Source organism: Peromyscus maniculatus, chromosome 22, assembly GCF_049852395.1.
Source record: "Peromyscus maniculatus bairdii isolate BWxNUB_F1_BW_parent chromosome 22, HU_Pman_BW_mat_3.1, whole genome shotgun sequence".
Taxonomy (NCBI): Eukaryota; Metazoa; Chordata; class Mammalia; order Rodentia; family Cricetidae; genus Peromyscus; species Peromyscus maniculatus.
In genome coordinates, this window is record NC_134873.1 from 50,366,485 (window position 1) to 50,386,042 (window position 19,558).

The following is a 19,558-nucleotide window of genomic DNA, read 5'->3' on the forward strand; positions in this document are numbered from 1 at the left end:
ATTCATTCATTCATTCATTCATGTATGCATTGATTGTTTTTTGTTTATTTGTTTGTTTGCTTGCTTGCGTGTTTTGAGATGGGGTTTCAGTCTATATCCCAGGCTGGTCTGGAACTCACTAGGTAGTGCAGACCAATCTTGAACTTCAACAATCCTTCTGCCTTAGCCTCCCAGATATTGGGGTTACAGGTATGAGCCACTACACCTAGCTGCAACATTTAAAATATAATCTACAGACGTGATGTTTGGAATCTGTGAAACTGCTGACTACTTTGTGGAGCACTGAGGGAGGCTTTGCCCTGAAGATATTGTACATGTTCTGTGCTCGGAGGTTCTATTGATACTATACTACTTAATCTTTAGAACCGCCCTCTAGCATAAGTATTAATACATTTACTGTATAGATGACAGAGATATATAAAAATTTAGACCCAGGGTTACTTTTATTCTCATGTCCTTTCTTCACTTGTTTGAACCCTGAATTCCATCTCTGCCTTGATGATTTGTTTTCTATCTTTCAAGCACGTTCAGCTTTGGCCACACAGAGAATACCTTACTTAATTCTCCGTCACCATAGGCCTCTTTGAATTTATTATCTGATCCACTAATGTCTAAATTTCCACAACATTGAAATGTCAGCCACTAAAAGGGTATTCTTCCCCCTCCTTACACAAAAACAGTAATAAACTGTAAGTTATACACACTGGATTGCTCTCAATCATACAGAGGGTGGGTCCCTCATTAAAGTAAGAAGTCTTTGACCTTGAGCATTTGTCCTGAAACACCTATTCATTCAGACCAGTGCAAAAAGAAGAAAGGAAACCTGAAAAGATTCCTGCAATTTCAGTGAATTGAAGCTTTAAAAAAATATTAGATGCTGTAGATGCCTTTAGCAAGTTAGGATAATGTTTATCAACCACAAGATATATATATGCATTGTACTGGCATCCTCTTTTAGCATACAAAGACAGAGAACTCTTCCTATCATAGAAGAAAATGGACTGGGATTCACTTCAACAAATGTGACTTAAATCTGAGTCAGGGGAGCTCTAAACATGGGGTATGGAAGAGGAAGAATCAAAGTGATGTGCAGGGCTAAGTGCTGTCCAGGGATCACCTGCCCTCTCCATGTGAACCCCATAGTAAACCTATCTTTGTATATGGCAGAGTCAAGCAAATCAGGGTTTGTCAGGCATATGAGGACCCAAGCCTGACAACATCTACCACTCAAATTCTAGAATCCCTGGAGCTTCATCAAACCTTTCCCTTTAAAAAACTAAGATGAGACAGTCTGTCCCTCTCTAAGCAACAGTGATGCAGAGATTGCCCAAGAACACAGAGAAAGCACTTGGTAAAAAGTAAAACACTGTGTGAAATAGAGCAGAGTTGTCATACTATTTGCCAACGTTATGACCCTGTATGGATACTAAGCAGCATCCATCTTGGTTAGCTCACAGTGTATAGCCCTGTGTTTTAGCATCCTAATGTGGACTCCATCTGTTTGAGGCTCTACAGTTATAGCAACAAACAGTAACATTTTAATAAAATGTTCCTGAAATTTGCATACATATAAACAAAGATTACAGATTACCTTATTTGTGAGTGTTGTTTATTTGCTTGACTCAATGTCCTAGGAGCATCCATGTACAGAAAATGGTATTGAAACAATCTCTAGTACAGTTGTGGTTCCAGAGCTCATGGCTGACAGAGCAGCCTGGAGCTTGCCAAGTTGGAGCTGAATTTATAATATGGCATAATACAGCTAAGTCAATTGTACAGGAGACACTCAGATGTGAACCTCAGAAAAGCAAATGGAAGGAGCTGATTACATCAGGAGGAAGGTAGAATAAGGTGAGGCCATTGGGACATCTCTCTATTCTGTTCTGCATTTTAGTTCTGTTTCCAGCCTGACTCTGCTCGAGGGAAAGAGGCAGGCACAGAGGACCCAGGAACCAAAGGGCATGATAAACCATGAAAGTACTTAAGATATTTGGCCTGGGAGATTAAAGAATAAACCTGAGATGATTATGAATAAATTTACTTGGTATGGATCCAGATAGCAAATTTCAATGAGTAGCCAAGTATAAACCTTCCTAAAATTCTTACTCCTGTGTCTTATTTCTTCTAGAAATATTTTTCATTCTACTGCTAACTGCTCCTCATGCCCATCCCAACATTCCTTATCCATCTACACTTCTTAACTTTATTTTCCCATGGCACACAATTTCTGTCAAGTCTATTTATATTAATTATGTATTATTCCGTCCTGTTCTGGAATAATACATCTTATGAGGGAAGATGTTTAATAGTTCTTATTGTTGTAGAATGCTGTAGAGGAGTGACTGATTCATGAATACTTTTTGAATAAATAAGTCGGATTTACCAGAATGTGCAATGAGTGGTGATAAAAAGTGGGTTGTTTCTACTGTAATGAATTGATAGGCGATGGTCTTGCTTACTCTGGCATTAATGAGATGAGTCTCCCTAGAAATTTTTTTTTTGGTGCTTGGGATTGAACCCAAAGCCTTGTGCTTGCTACATAAGTGCCTTACCCCGAGCTACAACTTAACTGTAATGGGAAACATGAAGAACTGAATTGACTTGCACTACTCTTCTGGTGAAAATATATAAGTCTTTCTTTAACACAGACATTGGTGGTCAACTCAGTGCATCAAGAGCAGTTAGGCGATTCCAACCCGTCAGTGGTGACTCATACACTGCACCAAGACTGCTTCTTGGGAAAACACACCTAATAGAGCCCAATTTTAACACGAGCAATGTGAAGGTAAACACTGATTCATTTGGTATAGCTCTTTTTCGAAATAAAGCCACTGTCATAGTACAAACGTCAGAACAATCTAGGAGTCCCAGACATTCTATTTCTGATTATTTCCCACGACTATCCTTTCTCTGGTACAAACAGTGAGATCTTCTCTCCTAACAGACCATCTTCAAGTAAGGCTGGTTTCCAGGGACGTTCAGGATGCTGTGTCAGGAAAGCTGTCTTCTAGTGATGGGGTTTTAAACAGAGTGCCCAAGAGTAGGAAGCAATGCCACCAGGAGGTGATACATGTGGGAACAAACAGATTTGCTGTTCTGTAGCTACTAGCTACAGAACTAGTTCGTAGCACACAGCCTCCTCACTTTCCTTTGTTGGGGGCTTACATCCAATGTATATATTAACATATGCTTAGTTACTGGTTAGTGGACCAGAAAGGGAAATTTACTACTGAATGAAAACACAAATGAATTCTCAGAAAAGGAAATGGATACAATTGTGAGAGAAAATTTATTGTTCAATGTCTAATATCCCTGATTTCTCAACACTTCTAAAGGATTTAGCTCCATTTCTCCCCTTTCCTCCAAACTTTAGAGTGCTCTTCTCAAATAGTGACCATGAGAGCTGTCATTATTAAACTGGCTCTGATAATAGGTTATATTTATTCAATATTATCCACCATTCTTCTAGATTCTTATAAATTTGATGTTTTTCAACTTTCTGAACAGTCTTTTGACTTAGATACCAATATCCTCTCTCCTTTGGAGCTCTACAGAATCATCTAGAAAGGTTGAATAAGCCAGGCAGTTTGTCTCAGGACAGTGTACTCTTGGCTATAATGTTATATTGTAAAACTTTCTGAGGATCGACAAGAAATCATGTTTGTGAACCTTTAGTGTCGTTACAGACCAGGTTCTCAATCTGTGGTTCATGACCCCTTGGGGAGTCGCAAGTCTGATGTTCTTCATATCAGATATTTAAATTATGATTCATAACAGTAGCAAAATACATTTATGAAGTAGCAACAAAAATAATTTTGTGATTGGGGATCACTACATGAGGAACTAATTAAATGGTCAAGCATTAGGAAGGTTGAGAACAGTTGTATAGACAAATAGATTCTGTCAAGTGTCTGGATCTACTAGGAACCTTTGTGGAAAGAGAAAATCATAATGGTACATTAAATGACTACTGTCTTGCAGTGCAGAGAAATATATATATATATATACTACAGTTACCAAAGCCCCTGTCTTAAATTAGCTTAATTTCAACATGTAAAATACAATACATACTTAGGAATGTGTTTATTGGTGGATTAATGACTTAGATTATCAGTTGTCAAGCTTTGTGGACTCCTCTACTTTTAAAACTTATTCTGAGCTCCAAACAACTGCTGTTTATGTGAATGATGTCTATAGATACTGACATTAGGAATTAAAATAGAAACTTATGCAGTTATTCACTTAGAAATAACAATGATATATTCACTGCATGTTAACATAGACAACATAATTTGTAAAAGTCACTGCGTTTCCCAGGATGAGAGATGTATGTGTAGCTCAGCAGTACCACACCTGGACCCCGGTTTTAGCTCTAAGCAGCCAAACCAAAGCAACAACTGAATAGGGAAAAAGAAAACATGAAAAGGTGCTTTTCAAAGTACAGCTAGTGTATGGGAGGGTGTGTGCTGTCTGTGTTTGTGAGAAGCTCTCTGATCTAGCTCAAGGGACTAGAGACCAATGCTCCTTCCTATCTGTTTCTCCATCCAATCTGCTGCAAGTGTTACAAGGTTTGTGTCCTCTGGAAAACTCCCCTGTCCACTCGTGTGGAGAAGAGAATGAAAAGACAAGTCAGATGTCTGTCACATTCTGAAGTTATCACGGTCTCCATGATTCCCCCTAAAACTCTTCCAGGTGCTGGGGTGGTCAGACCAGGATTTTGAGAAGTGCTTTCTTAACATGACCAGCTAGGAAAAAAATCCAAACAACCATTGGAAAAAGTCACCCTGGGGCTTATTTTCAGTAAAAACATCAAGCCTGAACTTATTTATTTTCAATGGTTTCTTCCCCAAAGCTAACTTTCTACGATTCCTCTCAAATTTTAGATATTTGGGATTTTTTTCCTATCCTAAACACTTTTTACTGAAGGGGGTTGATAGAATTATATTACAATCTCAAAAATGAAGATAGAAAATTTAAAAGTAACTAAAAATAAGGAAAGAAAAGATATTTGATAACCAAATTATTAGAAGGTCTCGTTTAAGAGCTTTTGTTTTGGGCCAAAAGCCTGGAAATAAATAACGAGACTTGAAAGTGGTATCCATTATTGTGAGATTAGCTGGGAAGCATCTTGACTCCTATCTGGGACTTCTGATCTTTCCTTGGTCATGGTATTTCTCCTATGATTAACCATGACCCATGTTCTCTCTCCTCCCCCAAAGGGTACCTACCATATGACACAAACTCCAAGGCTGAAGGCAGCTTAGTGTTTCCCAGCATCACTCTGTATGACTGCTGGGGAGGGGACTTTGTTTATCTGTATTTACAAAGAGGCTGAATTCTTGGCTCCTTCGGGTGCCAAGTCATTCCTTTAGGAATGGAGACATGAAGTCTTGCCCATGTGAAGCTTGCCTCAGCTAGGAAAGACTGGAAATAAATGAAATCGAGCCTTATGTTTGACAGTGAAGAGTCATATTTTTTTTTTTTTTAAAAAAAAGTTAATCAAACTGCAGGGGAGAGAGTGACAGAAACAGGGTTTGGGCAAGGTGATCGGTGACAACCCCACCAAGAGCCCGGAATAAAGTAAGAGGGAGTCAAACTCTGAGACAAGGATGGGGGTGGGGCGGTCCCTAAAACATATCCATCTTCTCAGGTTGGTAGAGACTTGACTTGGAAAAAAATAACAGTAAATAAAAGACAGTGTGGGGAGTGGAGGTTATAGCCAGGGATTTTACATTAGGTCACAGGAGGTGGTTACACTCTTTTACCAATCAACCTGGAACTTATCCCAAGAGAATATGGTTCTGAAGGAGACTCAGAGTATCTGGAGAGATTCCACCTGGGGATAGATGGAAGCAGAGAGACCAGTGGACCAAAAGTTGCTGGTGGCTCTAACTAAGGATGCTAACGGTGCTCTAAAAGTAATATTTTCTAAGCCAATTGGACAGACATCTTCACCTTAAGTCTACAGGAGAGAGGGGCAGGGCAGGCTTCTTCCTGGCTTTGAAGTTGCTGTGGATTGTCAATGCCAATAAAAGAGCAAGAAGGAGACTGCAGACCCTCAAGAAGGGCAGTCGACTCAGGGTTGGCTGGGTAATTAATGCCAGCCTTAAGGCAGGGGCTGTCAGGAGAGTTCCCAGACAGCTGAAGAGAAACAGAAGTCAGGGGAAGAGTAGGCTTAAGTGATAAGGGCGGTAGACGGCTGTTCAGGCCCAATTCACACGGAGAAGCCTGAAGGTCTCGCGTCCTGGTGGGAAACTAATAGAATGTATAAAAAAATGATAACACGAGAAATAGCTCTGGTAACTCAAAAAGAGCAGTTTCCACTCCCTGCGAAGGCTTTAGGCACCCCTGCTGCTGTCATCAGGGGCTGGGAACTGACTTCTGCAAACCTGGGAAATGGAGAGCAGCCCAAGTTCGCAGAGCTAATGTAGAGTCAATGGATATCTAGGTTTCTCTGTAGAATGAGAGAGTGAGGCAGAGGAATTGTGGACGCTCAGCTGAAATGAGGATGTGGCCTCTCCTTTAATCAATCATTTAACTAACGTTGACTGCAACCCTACTAGGTAGATCAGTAGAGAGAGAGAGAGGCAGAAATGAGGCAGTCAAAACTTTGGGCAGAAGGGAAGTTAGATGCAAAAGCGACCTACTGAGGAGCAGTCGTAATGTTTGGTCTCACAGGGACAGAGAGGAAAGCGGAGAGGATTCAGCAGAGCTTTTTTGAGCAATGGCAAACTGAGACTCAGAGGTCATGAGAGTCTTTCCTGAAGAAGACTAACCTCTTCTGCCAAGGGGGAGGTGGTAATTGAGGGCTGTGGCAGCAGGAGAACCATTTCCTGAGATTCGGTGGTAATTTTGAGTGGTTAGAATGTTTAACACATCCAGAAAAAAAACAATCATGGGAAATAAAGCTTGAGAAACTAGGGACTCTGACTGCCATCCCGATATAAATGAGGCATTTTAATTAAGGGGTTGAAACAGGCAAACAAAACAATCAAAGCGATCTAGGCTGCCACTGATTTTATGTGACAATTTAGGTAAGAGAGACTTCAGTTCCTAGATGCATATCATGAATTCTAAAGATTGAACATAAAACTTTAACTCTCAGAGGGATTTCCAACTACCTCCATTTTGACCTGTCAGAGGCGCACACCAGCAACTCCTATAAAACTTTCAGAGTTGCTTGACCATTCTTTTATTAAAGTTTATTGACCATTTCCTATGTAACAGAGCTTCCATGTGTTTTCCATAACCAGCTATGAAAACATCCAAAACCTGGAGAGCATACTTGGAGGCAGGCATAAATATTACTTGTGCCGATGATACGGATGTCTTAAGAAAAGGGGGACATCTTACTATGAAAATGGACACTTCACATGGGTGAAGCTGGTTGGCATAGGAGATGTGCAGTTTTCTTTGCATTTCTGGCTTTCTAAGAGTAATCACCCACAGCAGCTTCTTGGACTGATAATTTTCAATAGTCCCATTTTATTTGTAGAATCAAATTTAATTTATATTGCTTAATTTTGAAGGGGTGAATGAATCAGTGAATCAATAAATTTTAGATGTTTTTTGACTTTTTAAAAAAAAAGCTAAGGGCATACTACTATATATTCTACAGGTCTATGTTTTTACCTACTGCAAACAGCATTGGCCGTAACAATGCCATACAATAATTATAACATTTGATATTTACATACATTTAATACTAGTCTCTGAAAATAAGAGCAGAGAGCTCACGAGTAGTTGATTTATCAGGCAAGACTTTTTAGCTTACTTTAAGAGGCTGAGCTCCATTGGTTTGAAAAAATTAAATTTCCATTCTCCTGAGAAAACATTTGTGATACAGCCTTAGACTGGAGTGGAGGTTTCCAGTGCCTGCCCTCAACCCCCCCCCCCCCACATACATGTGAGCAAACTAATTCAGTCTTTGCCTCTGACTGTTTCTCTGTGAAAGGATCCACTTGTTCCCAACCCACTCTGCACTCTGTCATTTAAAGGGAGTTCGCTTCTTATCACTTCAACAATGTATCAGAATTGATCCCTTTGCTTTTTAGAGTTAGCTGGCGAGCCAAGTTTTCCTTGCTGCATTTAAGGACAAACTTGACTTCACTTTTTTTCTCTGCTCTGCACAGTTAAGCCGCATGAGTAATTTGTCCTCTAGTTGAACTACTTGCTTCTTTTAAATAAGAATGAGATGGGATAGGAGACCAAATAGCAACCAGCATGGAAGGTTGAATGCAAATATGCGGGTTAACAAAGTTCCCCATGGCCCAGAAAATGCTCAGTAGAAAGAGGTTTTTTTTTTTTTTTTTTTTTTTTTTTTTTTTTTTTTTTGAGTTTATGGAGCACTTCCCCAAGTCCCAGTGAGTCTATACTTTCTGGAATGGTTTGGAAGGTTGCACAGAGAAAAGAAGACACAGCTGCAGTGTATCAAGAACATCTCAGAAAGATGTTGTGTAAATGTAGTTCCAATAATCTTCTAGTCTGCATACCCTGGCTATAGATGTTGACAATCAAAATAGGAAAATTCAGTGATAGATTTCCCCCTTTCTCTCCCACTTTCTATACACACACACACACACACACACACACACACACACACCCTTAATGCCTTCCCCCTTGAGAAACAATACAAATGATCTGCTTAAGGCATTTATTCCTGAAAAGTTGAGGACCACTGTACTCAAGTACAGTAAGACAAGCACCTATTGAATCAAATATCTCGGGCACCCTGTGTACATCCTGCTGAGGCCAGTAAAGATTATGTGACTTCTACAGATCAAAAGTCTCAACAAATTGCAACGCACATTCATCTTTTTATCTACCAATCTGAACACTACAAAAAGCAACATGGGTTTAGATAGTCAAATATGTGTGTAAAAGTCTATGATTTTGTTTGGCTATTGAAATCTTCAGGTGATTTCTCTCTGTGACATTTTTCACTGAAAAGTTCTCTTACAGACATAAAGGGACTTCTCTCTCTCTTCTGAAAAATCAGTCTCTGATGAACCCTGAAGGAGACAAGAAAAAAAGTATTTAAAAGTATTTTATTTTTATGTCTGTACCTATGTATGGTTGTGTTGTGTGTCTACCATGTGTGTGCAGGTACACAGCCAGGCCAGAAGAGGGAGACAGATGTTCTGGAGCTGGAGTGTCTGGCGGTTTTGAGTCACCTGATGCAGACACTTGGAACTAAATTTGAATCTGAAGAGAGCAAGTCAATCTAGTCCCAGAAGAAAACAAATTTAAAAAAAAAATAACATGGTTTTTATATGTGTTGGACTTTATTTTTGATTTTTTTTGAGGCAGAGTACGTTGGATTTTTATGAGAAATTTACATCAATTTTTCTGAAAATTTTTTTTCTTTTATCGTTGATCAATTAATTCTGTTCTCCAAGAAAGTTTCCAAACCTGATCCAGTGCACCAATTTGGAATTGTCACATACAATTAAGTCACATACATACATGAAGCCACGTAGCATGTGGCTAATGTTGAATAGTCAAAATATTGTTGACGTTACTGTTGTCAACCCTTTTGTTTTTTACTGAAAATTCAATGATAGATCCAGCCATTTCCACAGAATTGTTCAAAAGCTTTCAGAATTAGTATATCTCAGCATATAATAGGGTCCAAATTTAAAATTACTTGTTTGTATGGTTATTTTATGTTTCTTTTACACATAACCTCAAAAAGTTAATTGTTCTGATGCTGAATACTGAACACTAAATTCAGAAGTGGCAATTTGTTATCATTTTCCTTGGGTTTAGAGAAATAAAGAATGCATCTATCTATCTATCTCTCTATCTATCTATCATCTATCTATCTATCTATCTATCTATCAATCATCTATCTATTATCAATCTATCATCTTCCTACTTACCTATATTTCCATCATATCTTTCTGTAAGTATCATCTTGCTATGAAAGCTCAGGCTTGGCCTCAAAATAGCAATCCTCCTACTCCAGTACCCATTGACCTAGAATTACCTGTGTGTACCACTACAACCATACTTCATAAGTATACTTTAAACGACTAACAATCCCTGTGGATCGTCTGGCAGGATCCCTTCTCTTCTGGGACTTTCAGTATACTGTCGCAGATATTCTACATAGGAAGAAGTACAAGTTTCTTGTCTGGGTTAGGAAGAGAGCATAGTCCAGGAACACTGAGTAAGATTTTCATGTCCATGACTCTTGCCAAACAGGCTTTATTTTAACTGGGGAAGAGAGTAAGACTGAACTTTTATCAATGAACTTTGCTTGTCTCAAAGCTTTGATCAAAAAGTGCTTTGACATTCATCAGTGTTCTGGATTTATAAATAGCTTTATAAAATTATGTTCTGTCTCTTCTTGGAGGTCTGTCTGGTAGCTGTGCAACTGCTCAGCCTCTGTTCTCACCCCATGGGCTGGTGATTAAAGTACCAATGCAATTTCTTCTTGGTGCTACCATCTGTTGGTACAGCTATAAGAACTGAGAGAGGTCCTTGATCAGGTCTCCATAGTGACTTGCTCTAACTGAAGGATGGGAGAAATGAGACAGTGAAATGCTATAAGTACTTTTTCATTCCCTATACAATTCTGATCTTCTATGGTGGCAGCGGAGAGGCCACAAACATGTAAGTCTTCGGAACTGAAACAGAAATTCTCATGAAACGCTAGCAGAGGAAGTTGAAGGTTCCTCTCCTCCCCAAATGTGAACTACATTGCTCCCAAGGGTCAGGATGCCTATTATGGTCTCAACGTCTGTGTCTATGTAAAAATTCTTGAAATCATACATCATTAGGAGGTGGTACAAGAGGTGAGGGGTCTTTGAGAGGTTATTCAGTTGAAAGTTTTCATTCCTCCATAATGACATTCTAGTTCTCATTAAAAATGTCCAGGCCAGACCTTTTTCTCTTCTATCATATGCAGACACAGCGAGGTGCCACCAGCTATGAGACAGAAAGCAGTCCTTCCATGTATGTAATCTTCCAGCACCTTGATCTTGGACTTCAGGTGTTCAGAACTATGAGAGAAAATCGTGTTTCTGTTGACAATTCATCCAACTTATGTCATTCCAGATTCAGTAATGTGAATGGACCATGCGTTTGAATTTGCTCAAAAAACTTTATTGGAATGGAAATGGCCCCAGATTATACTTTTTAAAAAAGCGGTGCTAGGTATGTTGACTACTTTGGAAACTTCATCTTTCCCACTTTGTCAAGAATAAATGATGTCACCAATATGCTACAAGATGAAGACCTTGATACTAGGCACACAAGCACCAGGTCCCTGAAACATCAGACCGGCAGCCACTGAGTCACAGACCTAGACTGAAACTTGAAAGACATTTGCTAGTGTCCACACGGAAATGTAGCCTGAACACAAATGCCTAAAAATGCAAACAACCATAGTCACAGTAATTTAGTTACAGTGCTGTTCTTTAATACTGGATGGAAGAAGGAAGTGCCTCCTTTGATCATGGATAGCTGTGTAGTATGACGACATCATTCAGTGGATCCAAAGAGAAAAAGCAGTGTGTGTGTGGTGTGTGTGTGTGTGTGTGTGTGTGTGTGTGTGTGTGTGTGTGAGAGAGAGAGAGAGAGAGAGAGAGAGAGAGAGAGAGAGAGAGAGAGAGAGAGAGAGAGAGAGAGAAGGAGGGCAGGGCCAGACAGGCAGACAGAGACACAGACACTGAGAGACAGAGCAAGATGAGTGGGGAGAGGGAGGAATGGAGGAGAGAGAGATTTTAATACATATACTTTGGCATTTAAAATAATATGAGTTCTGGTCTGGGGAGATGGCTTAGTTAGTCAAGGGCCTGTCATATAAACATGAGGACATGAGATCATATCCCCAGAACCCATGTAAGAGTTGACATAATCATATCTATCTGTAACCTTTGTGTTGTGATGGTGGAGACAGGCAGATTCTTGAGCTCCATGGCTATCTAGTCTAACCAGTTGGTGAGAGTCACCTTCAGATAGAGGCTCTGATTCAAATGATAACATAAAGAACGATAGTGGTAGACACCGATTTCCACATCACACACAAATAAATTAAGTCTATGTACATAAACACACAGATAAAAGTTTCAAAAAAGATTATGTGGTACTATGTATAGGGAGAAAAGAAAGAGGATGATTAATTGGTTCTGATCTATTGTTTTATCATATCCCTTTAAATTTCAGCTTTGAATATCATCTCAACACACAAGTTCATGGCATCATGCAGCACAGTGTTAAGGAAAACGAAGTAAACTGAACTCAGCCATACCTGGGTTTAAATCCCCACCACATGTCAGCTGTGTGGATTCTTTTTTTTTTTCTTTTACGAAGGCCACTTCTCTGTGGCAGGACTGTTGAAGTCAACTGAATTCGTAGAACGTGGAACATGTGGTAGGGAGACTGGGGAAGGGTAACTGCCAGTAACTGCTGCTACCCTTTCTGTCTCCACAGGAACCACAGCTTGCTTTGGGCTAATGAAACCCACACTGCTGAACGTTACCAGGTCTCTACCCTTAGACTCCTCAGCAGAGAGATGAAGTGGAATGATCTGTTTAATTCTTGAAAAGCTACTGATGGGAGACAAATGGTTGACAAGTCTGAACCTTTTCAGACAAGTTGTTTTCACTTTCCGTGAGATGCCAAATTTGCATTTCTCCACTCTTTCTCTTTCTCTTAAAAGAAAGCGTAGACCCATGCTGTACTAGCTCTGCAAAGGAAGCCTCGTGTCTCAGGTTCCCTTAGCCTTTGACTGCTAATTCCAGAAACAGAGTTATGGAGTTTAAAATTAGAACTTCAGAGTAGGAAGTAACTTTAGACTGGAGCAGTTCAACTTGTAAGGCACGTGACAATCACCCGAGAAGCTTGAAATGAATGGAGACTGTTGGAGCCCCATCTCCAAAGAGTGTCTTTATGAAGGGGAAAGCCTCGAGTTTTCCTCTCTAGAAACTTAATTCTGTGAAAACATCTGATGTGAAGTGTTACCCCCTTTAACAGAGTTTTCTCTCTCTCTCTCTTTCTTTCTTTCTTTCTTTCTTTCTTTCTTTCTTTCTTTCTTTCTTTCTTTCTTTCTTTCTTTCTTTCTATCTATCTATCTATCTATCTATCTATCTATCTATCTATCTATCTATCTATCTATCTATCTAGTTAGTGTGCAAGTGTGGTTATTCACATGCCACAGAGCATGTGTGGAGCTCAGAGGATAACTTGAGAGAGTGGGTACTTTTTCCAGCATGTGCCTCCTGAGTATCTACCTCAGGTCATCATGTGTGTTGGCTAATGCTTCTACCCACTGAGCCCACTCAAAACATACTTTTAGCATATGTTGCGTATACTATTATAGATGTGCCAAGGGCTTGCATGTTGAAACAAGTGCCCCAGCTTCTTTAAAGGGTGTCTAATAATTGACTTTCTGCCAGTACCAGGCCTGTGCTGCTGTTACTACAGTGAAGACCTGACCACAGGGAAAGGGTGGCAGTTTTAGATTTTGTAAGTAATAAAGCTTACTTTATTACTTACAAAATCTGTAAGTGGACAGTTTGAGGCCCACATCAAGAAATTATGTTTAACAATCTTGCATTTTCAGGGTTTCACAAGTATATGAGCTGAACATGTATATGGATTGTTAGAGGTACTCCCAAGGGCCTGGTGGCATCAAAGGTGAGGTCAGTAGTTCACCAAAGCTTTATTAGTTTCACAGGGCTCTTAATCCTGGACACCATGGCAGCCTGTCCTAATTGGTATCTATCTCTGTTATGTGAGATGAAGAAATGGACATATTAAAAAACTTTCCAGATTCATACATCTAGCAAGGGGCAACCATTTGGTCTGGATGCAGGCAGCCTGTCTCTGTTCCCTTGTTCCTTTTACTGTGACAATGCCAGGCCCTTTATAGACACTTCCTGTTTTCTGAAACCCAAAAAAGGTACTGCTTCTCCTTACTGCCCTTGCAGGAAAACCAATTTACACTCCCAACGAACTAAATTACAAGACACAGTGACTGTGAGTATTTTGCGTTGTTAGTTGCTGTCAATTCACTTCATATGTTTAAAAATTTCAAATTCAACTTAAGATGCACAATTGTGATCTATCTATCTATCTAGATATAATGTGTATGTTTATATATGACAAATAATTGATGGAGTCTCTGGGTGATTAAAAGGAATGAATAGCTTTGATTCTCAGAAGCATATAATCTGATAAGCCAAGGGTAAGGCCTAGAAGGGAGTGTGGGGGGATGAAATAGGCACAAACTCTAAGCATATTGGGAAATATGTGGAAATTACCATTTAGAGGAGAGTAGAACCCAAACCTCCACAGGATGATAGCTATATTCCACAAAGCAAAAATGGAGCAATCAAAAGAGAAACCAACCCAGCCTCATAGCTGCAGGACATGGCGTGGCTTAGCCCTTCTTTTACTGCTTAGCATTGTAGTGAAGTTTGATCACATGACCGTCTTAGGGAACAACAAAGAAACGTCACATGACAGCTTTCATCAAGCCATCAAACCTTCCTAAAAGATATCTCATTGTTCATCTTGTTATGTTTTATTTCCCCTCTCACCGACCCCCCTTTTTTCCCCTCAGTATGCTGCATGGGATGCAGAAGGATGGCGGGAACTTGAACAGCCAAAATTGTTCATGAGAGCATTTGAAGGATGACAAAATATGAAGACCAAAGGAGTGTTGGTGATCAAAATCCACTGTTCCTATATTCAATTGCTTTTCTCCAGGTTAAAATCACACACACACACACACACACGCACACGCACACGCACATGCACACGCACATGTACACGCACACACACACCAGCAGCAGGGGTGTCACTGTTCCTATTTGTAGTTTCTGTCATTTGTGGTTGAACTAAATCCTGACTAACAGTTCTTTATTGACCCCAACCATCATTCCATTAAAATGAGTCCACTGCATAGTGCAGATGATTAATGAAATTTTACTATATTTAAAATATATATTCATACGATACATCCAAACAAACATATCCCTCTCAAACTGTTACTTAGGGAGAAAATACTGGTCTAACCATACTGCTATTATTAAGAGTGGTGTGATAACTTCTCCGGTGGGCTATGTGTGGGTAGTAGTGGGACCAGCACCAGTATTTTGTTTGAGGTTGGGGGTGACGCTACTGTTATTTGGAAGGACTTGGATTACACAATGTCTGAGGAGCAGGGATGTAAACCGGACACCCAGAAGTCCATGGTGAAATGGTGAGTTTCAAGGATGAATTTGGATGGGATCTGACTCTCAGACCTTTCCCCATCTCTAACCCTCCCTCTAATCCTGCCGTCACACTCTTTCTAATACTCTTTCTAGAGATGCAACAAGCCTCTCAGAATCCTTGTCGTACATTGTGTTACCTTCTCATACAAATCTTCCTCATAAACAGGACCTCATGACACCCTTGTCCCATCACCTGAAACTAACAAGAGTGGCTTTGAAGAATCCCTTTGAGAGGTTAAGAGGCACTTAGACTTTGAGAGAACCACCGTAGTCATCATCCCGAGGATGTGTTATCATCAAGGATTAGATAGGTCACTAAGGTCAGAAAGATGTTGTAAGTTTGTGTTGGGTTCTATGCAACCAGCTTCGTGGTGTGTGATGGACCCTAAGCACAGGGATGCTGGGCATGGGCAGGAAAGTCACAGAGAACAGCCTTGCTCCTATCTTGTGAGCTATAAATAAATTCTGAAGAGTTCAGGAAGTCCTCATCAGAGAAAGGGCCAGATACCTGCCCATCTCTGACAATTCATATTACTAAAGAGAATGGAAACTTTCTTTCCACTCCTGTTTCTCTTCTTCCACCACCTTCAGTCTGTCTGGGTTTGCTAAAAGAGAAGAGGCTGAATGGCAGGAGACTCACAAGGGAAAAAAATTCTCTCCCACGTTCCTCTCCTTCCTCCCTGCTTGCTCCCGTCCTCATCATTCCCCGGGAAATCATTAGCCTGCAGCCAACCTCAGCTATGACAAGGGCAAGTGTTTACTTTTGCATGAAATCAATATGATTATTGTCTGGGATCGTGCTTTCTTCATGTGGACTACGCCTTATGGTAATAACCAACACCTTTTTACCCTATTGCCAAGTAGGAGAGAAAGAAATGTTTCATTGATGACTATTCTCTAGGAGTCCTGCTTCTTCATATGCTTGGGTTACTATCCAGTACTAGGGGTCCTGAGCAAACAAGAGGGCAAGTGGTTTTCTCTTTTTCACCTTGGCTGCCTTCTCCTTCCCTGAGATCCACCCTCTTCTCAGGGATAATTGTCATTTTTTCTCTGATTTCTCTCATCAGATGAAAAACACACAATAAAAATGGAATGCTCTTAACTGCCTTATTAATGGTTAAAACCATTGCTCTCTCAGGGATAATTACCACTTCAAAGAGCTTCTTGGGAAGACAACTTTAATTAAAAAAAAGTAATTTGATGGGATTTGTAGCAAAAAAAAAAAAACAAAACAAAACAGAGAAGACATCTTGTATATGATACATTTCTGGCAACGTTTAAAACGTATGATGCAAACAGTTTCATAAGTGATCAGGGCATATTGGGCACTCAGCATTTGCAAATGCATTGATTAATAAAGCCATGGCCCTGGCACAGCTGGTAAATGTGAGGTAGAGACAAACATTTGAGACAGGGAGGGAGTGGGTGGAGAGTAAAGCACACTACATTCACAGGATGAGGGGACAGGGAAGAGGCAGGAGGAGATGTTTGGCCCCAGGAACGCAATTGACCCATTCATGTCTCTAGCCACATGTTACAATTAGCACTGCGTGGGAGGAGCAAAAATAAATTAGTTCAATGAATGACTCACTCAAATGTGAGCTGTCATTTCTGACTGTATGGAGGATTAGAATAAGAATCAATTGCTCAACCTTGGCCAGTTAAAGGCCCTGCTAAGCTATAAACATTGTGAAAAGTGATTTGTAATTTAAATGTCTAAGAATCATGTCTTTTGCTTGTTCTGTACATTAATGATTCATACGCAAACTTTTTAACTCCCCTAACATTTACACTTTGGGTTGTTTCATAGACATTATAAGTTTTGAAGGTGGAAAAGGTCATTAGGATGCTTTCACTGGGACTGTGGAGATGGCTCAGTGGTTAAGAGCTCCAATTGCTCTTTCAGAGGATTCCGTTTTGATTTTCTGGCACTACATGGTGACTCGCAACTATCTATAGCTCCAGTTTCAGGGAATATAAAGCCTTCTTTTGGTTTCCATGGACACCAGGTGTGCACAGACTTACATGCAGGCAAAACACACATGCAGATAATGCTACTAATAATAACAATATTAATTTTAAAAAATTGTTTTTCTAACATTCAGCTTGAATTTTCCAAGTATAATTCTTTGCCTTCAGGATATAGATATTTACCACACACATCTTTTTGATCATTTCTTTAATTGGAAAATAGATTATGTATGATAAATAAATCATATCTACCATCTGCCTATTGCTAACATTACACATCTATATGTGTATGTATATCGAATGTATCTTCAGCGAGCATATGATTCATTGTTATTTATACTCATGCACTTTTAGTTTATCAGTACAGAACTGCTACATTCATTCTCTCAGAAACCTAACATTACTGCTTATTTCTTCTCCACTCTTAAGAGCTCCTTGCAAATGGCACTTCCTGGAGGAAACTTCCTCTAGTTATCCAGATCATTTTGAGCACTCACTATAATTGCGATGAGTTCAAGTTTCCGTTGTTCTTTAACATCTAGCTTTGCAATTGCAACTTCAAGGAGGTAAAAGTTTCACAGCGGTGTTCCCAGAATCTATAGTAAAACTTGGCACAAGATGGGTAGATCTACCTAGCATATTGTCCTCCTATGTGAGTGAGCCAATAAATGAATTCGTTGAACAAATAACGATTGAACATCTACTTCCCATTAACTGTGTAATCATCAAATACCCACATTCCTTCTTTCCAGGCCAAATTACTGTTAAATTTCATCATAGACTGTTAATTTTGTGTTCCAGGTTCCTCTCAAGATCACTCCTGTTTCCATTCATCAGGCTCTCTGCTACCACAGTCTGAAGCTAAAGTTACCTTCTGAACCTTCCATTCTTTTGGATGAATTGCCAATTCTCAGCTGATCAGATAACTCTAAATGACTTGAGTGGCATATGACCTTAGAGATATCATAGTCTAAAATATTTTTGGACAAAAACATTTTCCTTTAGTAACACACCTGAAAACTAGTTGTCTGAAACCATTTAAAGACTTCTAATCAAGCTACAGATATTTGTGTCTTGGTAGGGAAGGCTAACCTTCTGCTGTCTGCAAAATTAGTAGGAAATTCTTGTTCTCCTGAGCTATTCCATACTCTCAAGGCCCCTGTGGGAGATGGGATTGTCTTTTGAAGAAAATCACAACTTTCAAGTAATGGGCCTTTCTGCATTTGGAAGGAGGCTCTTGCATGTTCTCGGTGAGTTTGACATTCACTGTTCCTTCACTGATCACTCACCTGTGTACTTCTAAGATATTTTGCTTAACTGGTCTTTTCCTTTACTTTTTATTAACTCCTAAAATGTGACGCACACAGTCATCATAATATTCCCCAGGTGGCCAATTTAGTTCTTTGAATGTGGAAAATTAGCCTCCTATGAACTATGTAAGGACCCCTGGATTCAATATTAACTCACTGGCAGTTTGTCCTAAAACCACAGGGGAAGATAGAAATCAAGATTGTTCTTTATTTGATTGTACCCAATGGCACAGGAAAAAAGAATATCCTGATAATATTCAGAGGCACACATACATTTCATCATTTCATTTCCCTTCCTAGAATCAATGACAATGAGCCCATTAACCATTGCTTTGTATTGATCTAAGCATACTCTCCACATTTTCCTGTTCCACCTCCATGATGAAAGGTTGATGGCAATAATTAGTCACACTAAAGGCTTATAAATAAGTGATCAATAAATTAAAATAATTCCTGCTGGAAATGCATTCACTGTGAAAAAGCATTATACTCTGAGATTTTATCTGAGTTATCAACCCCTTCTGCCTGGCCCTAGACCTGGATGCTTACTTAGTCAGACTACGTCTTCTAAAACATGGCTCTGCCATGAAGCATGTCTTTTTTCTGACAAATTATTCTCATACTCCATAATGTCATTGTACATATGCTGCTGTATGTTTGATTTTTGAAATTGTTCCATTTTCAATAAATGTTCAGGGTAGCATCAATGAATATAAGTTAATAAAAATAATTAGACCTTGGAAAATATATTCCAAAGATTCATGAATGAAATCTTGTGTTAGTATCTTTCTTATCTATTTTATATAACACACCTAATTCAATGGAAGTTGTGTGAATCCTTTTTTTGAGAAGTGGTACATATAGACCAAGTATTATTGAATATCTTCTCTATTTTTACGATGCAATACAATTAACATATAGTTTGCATAGGAAACATGATGCGATATCAAGTGTTGTATGACCTACAACAAAAAAACCGAACATTTTTAGGTTTTTCTGAGGATCATCCTACTAAACATTCCTTTGTTGTTGCTTGAAACTTACTCCTTC

The 19,558-nt window shown here is 39.4% G+C and overlaps 1 protein-coding gene across 13 annotated transcripts in view; it reads right to left on the reverse strand.

Annotated features, from left to right (window-relative positions):
- The window catches only part of Slc8a1 (solute carrier family 8 member A1), a 358,680-nt gene that overhangs the window by 318,103 nt on the left and 21,019 nt on the right, over nt 1-19,558 (reverse strand). For 2 of the 13 annotated variants that reach the window (XM_042267421.2, XM_042267419.2), the window contains exon 1: nt 12,257-12,454. The exons of 1 other annotated variant lie outside the window; for it this stretch is intronic. In XM_042267421.2, the coding sequence (XP_042123355.2) occupies nt 12,257-12,375 (119 nt within the window). In that variant the 5' untranslated portion in view covers nt 12,376-12,454. Of the gene's footprint in view, nt 1-12,256; nt 12,455-19,558 lie in introns of those variants that run through there. 10 more of the 13 variants (XM_042267426.2, XM_042267420.2, XM_042267424.2 and 7 more) reach the window with 7 other exon arrangements.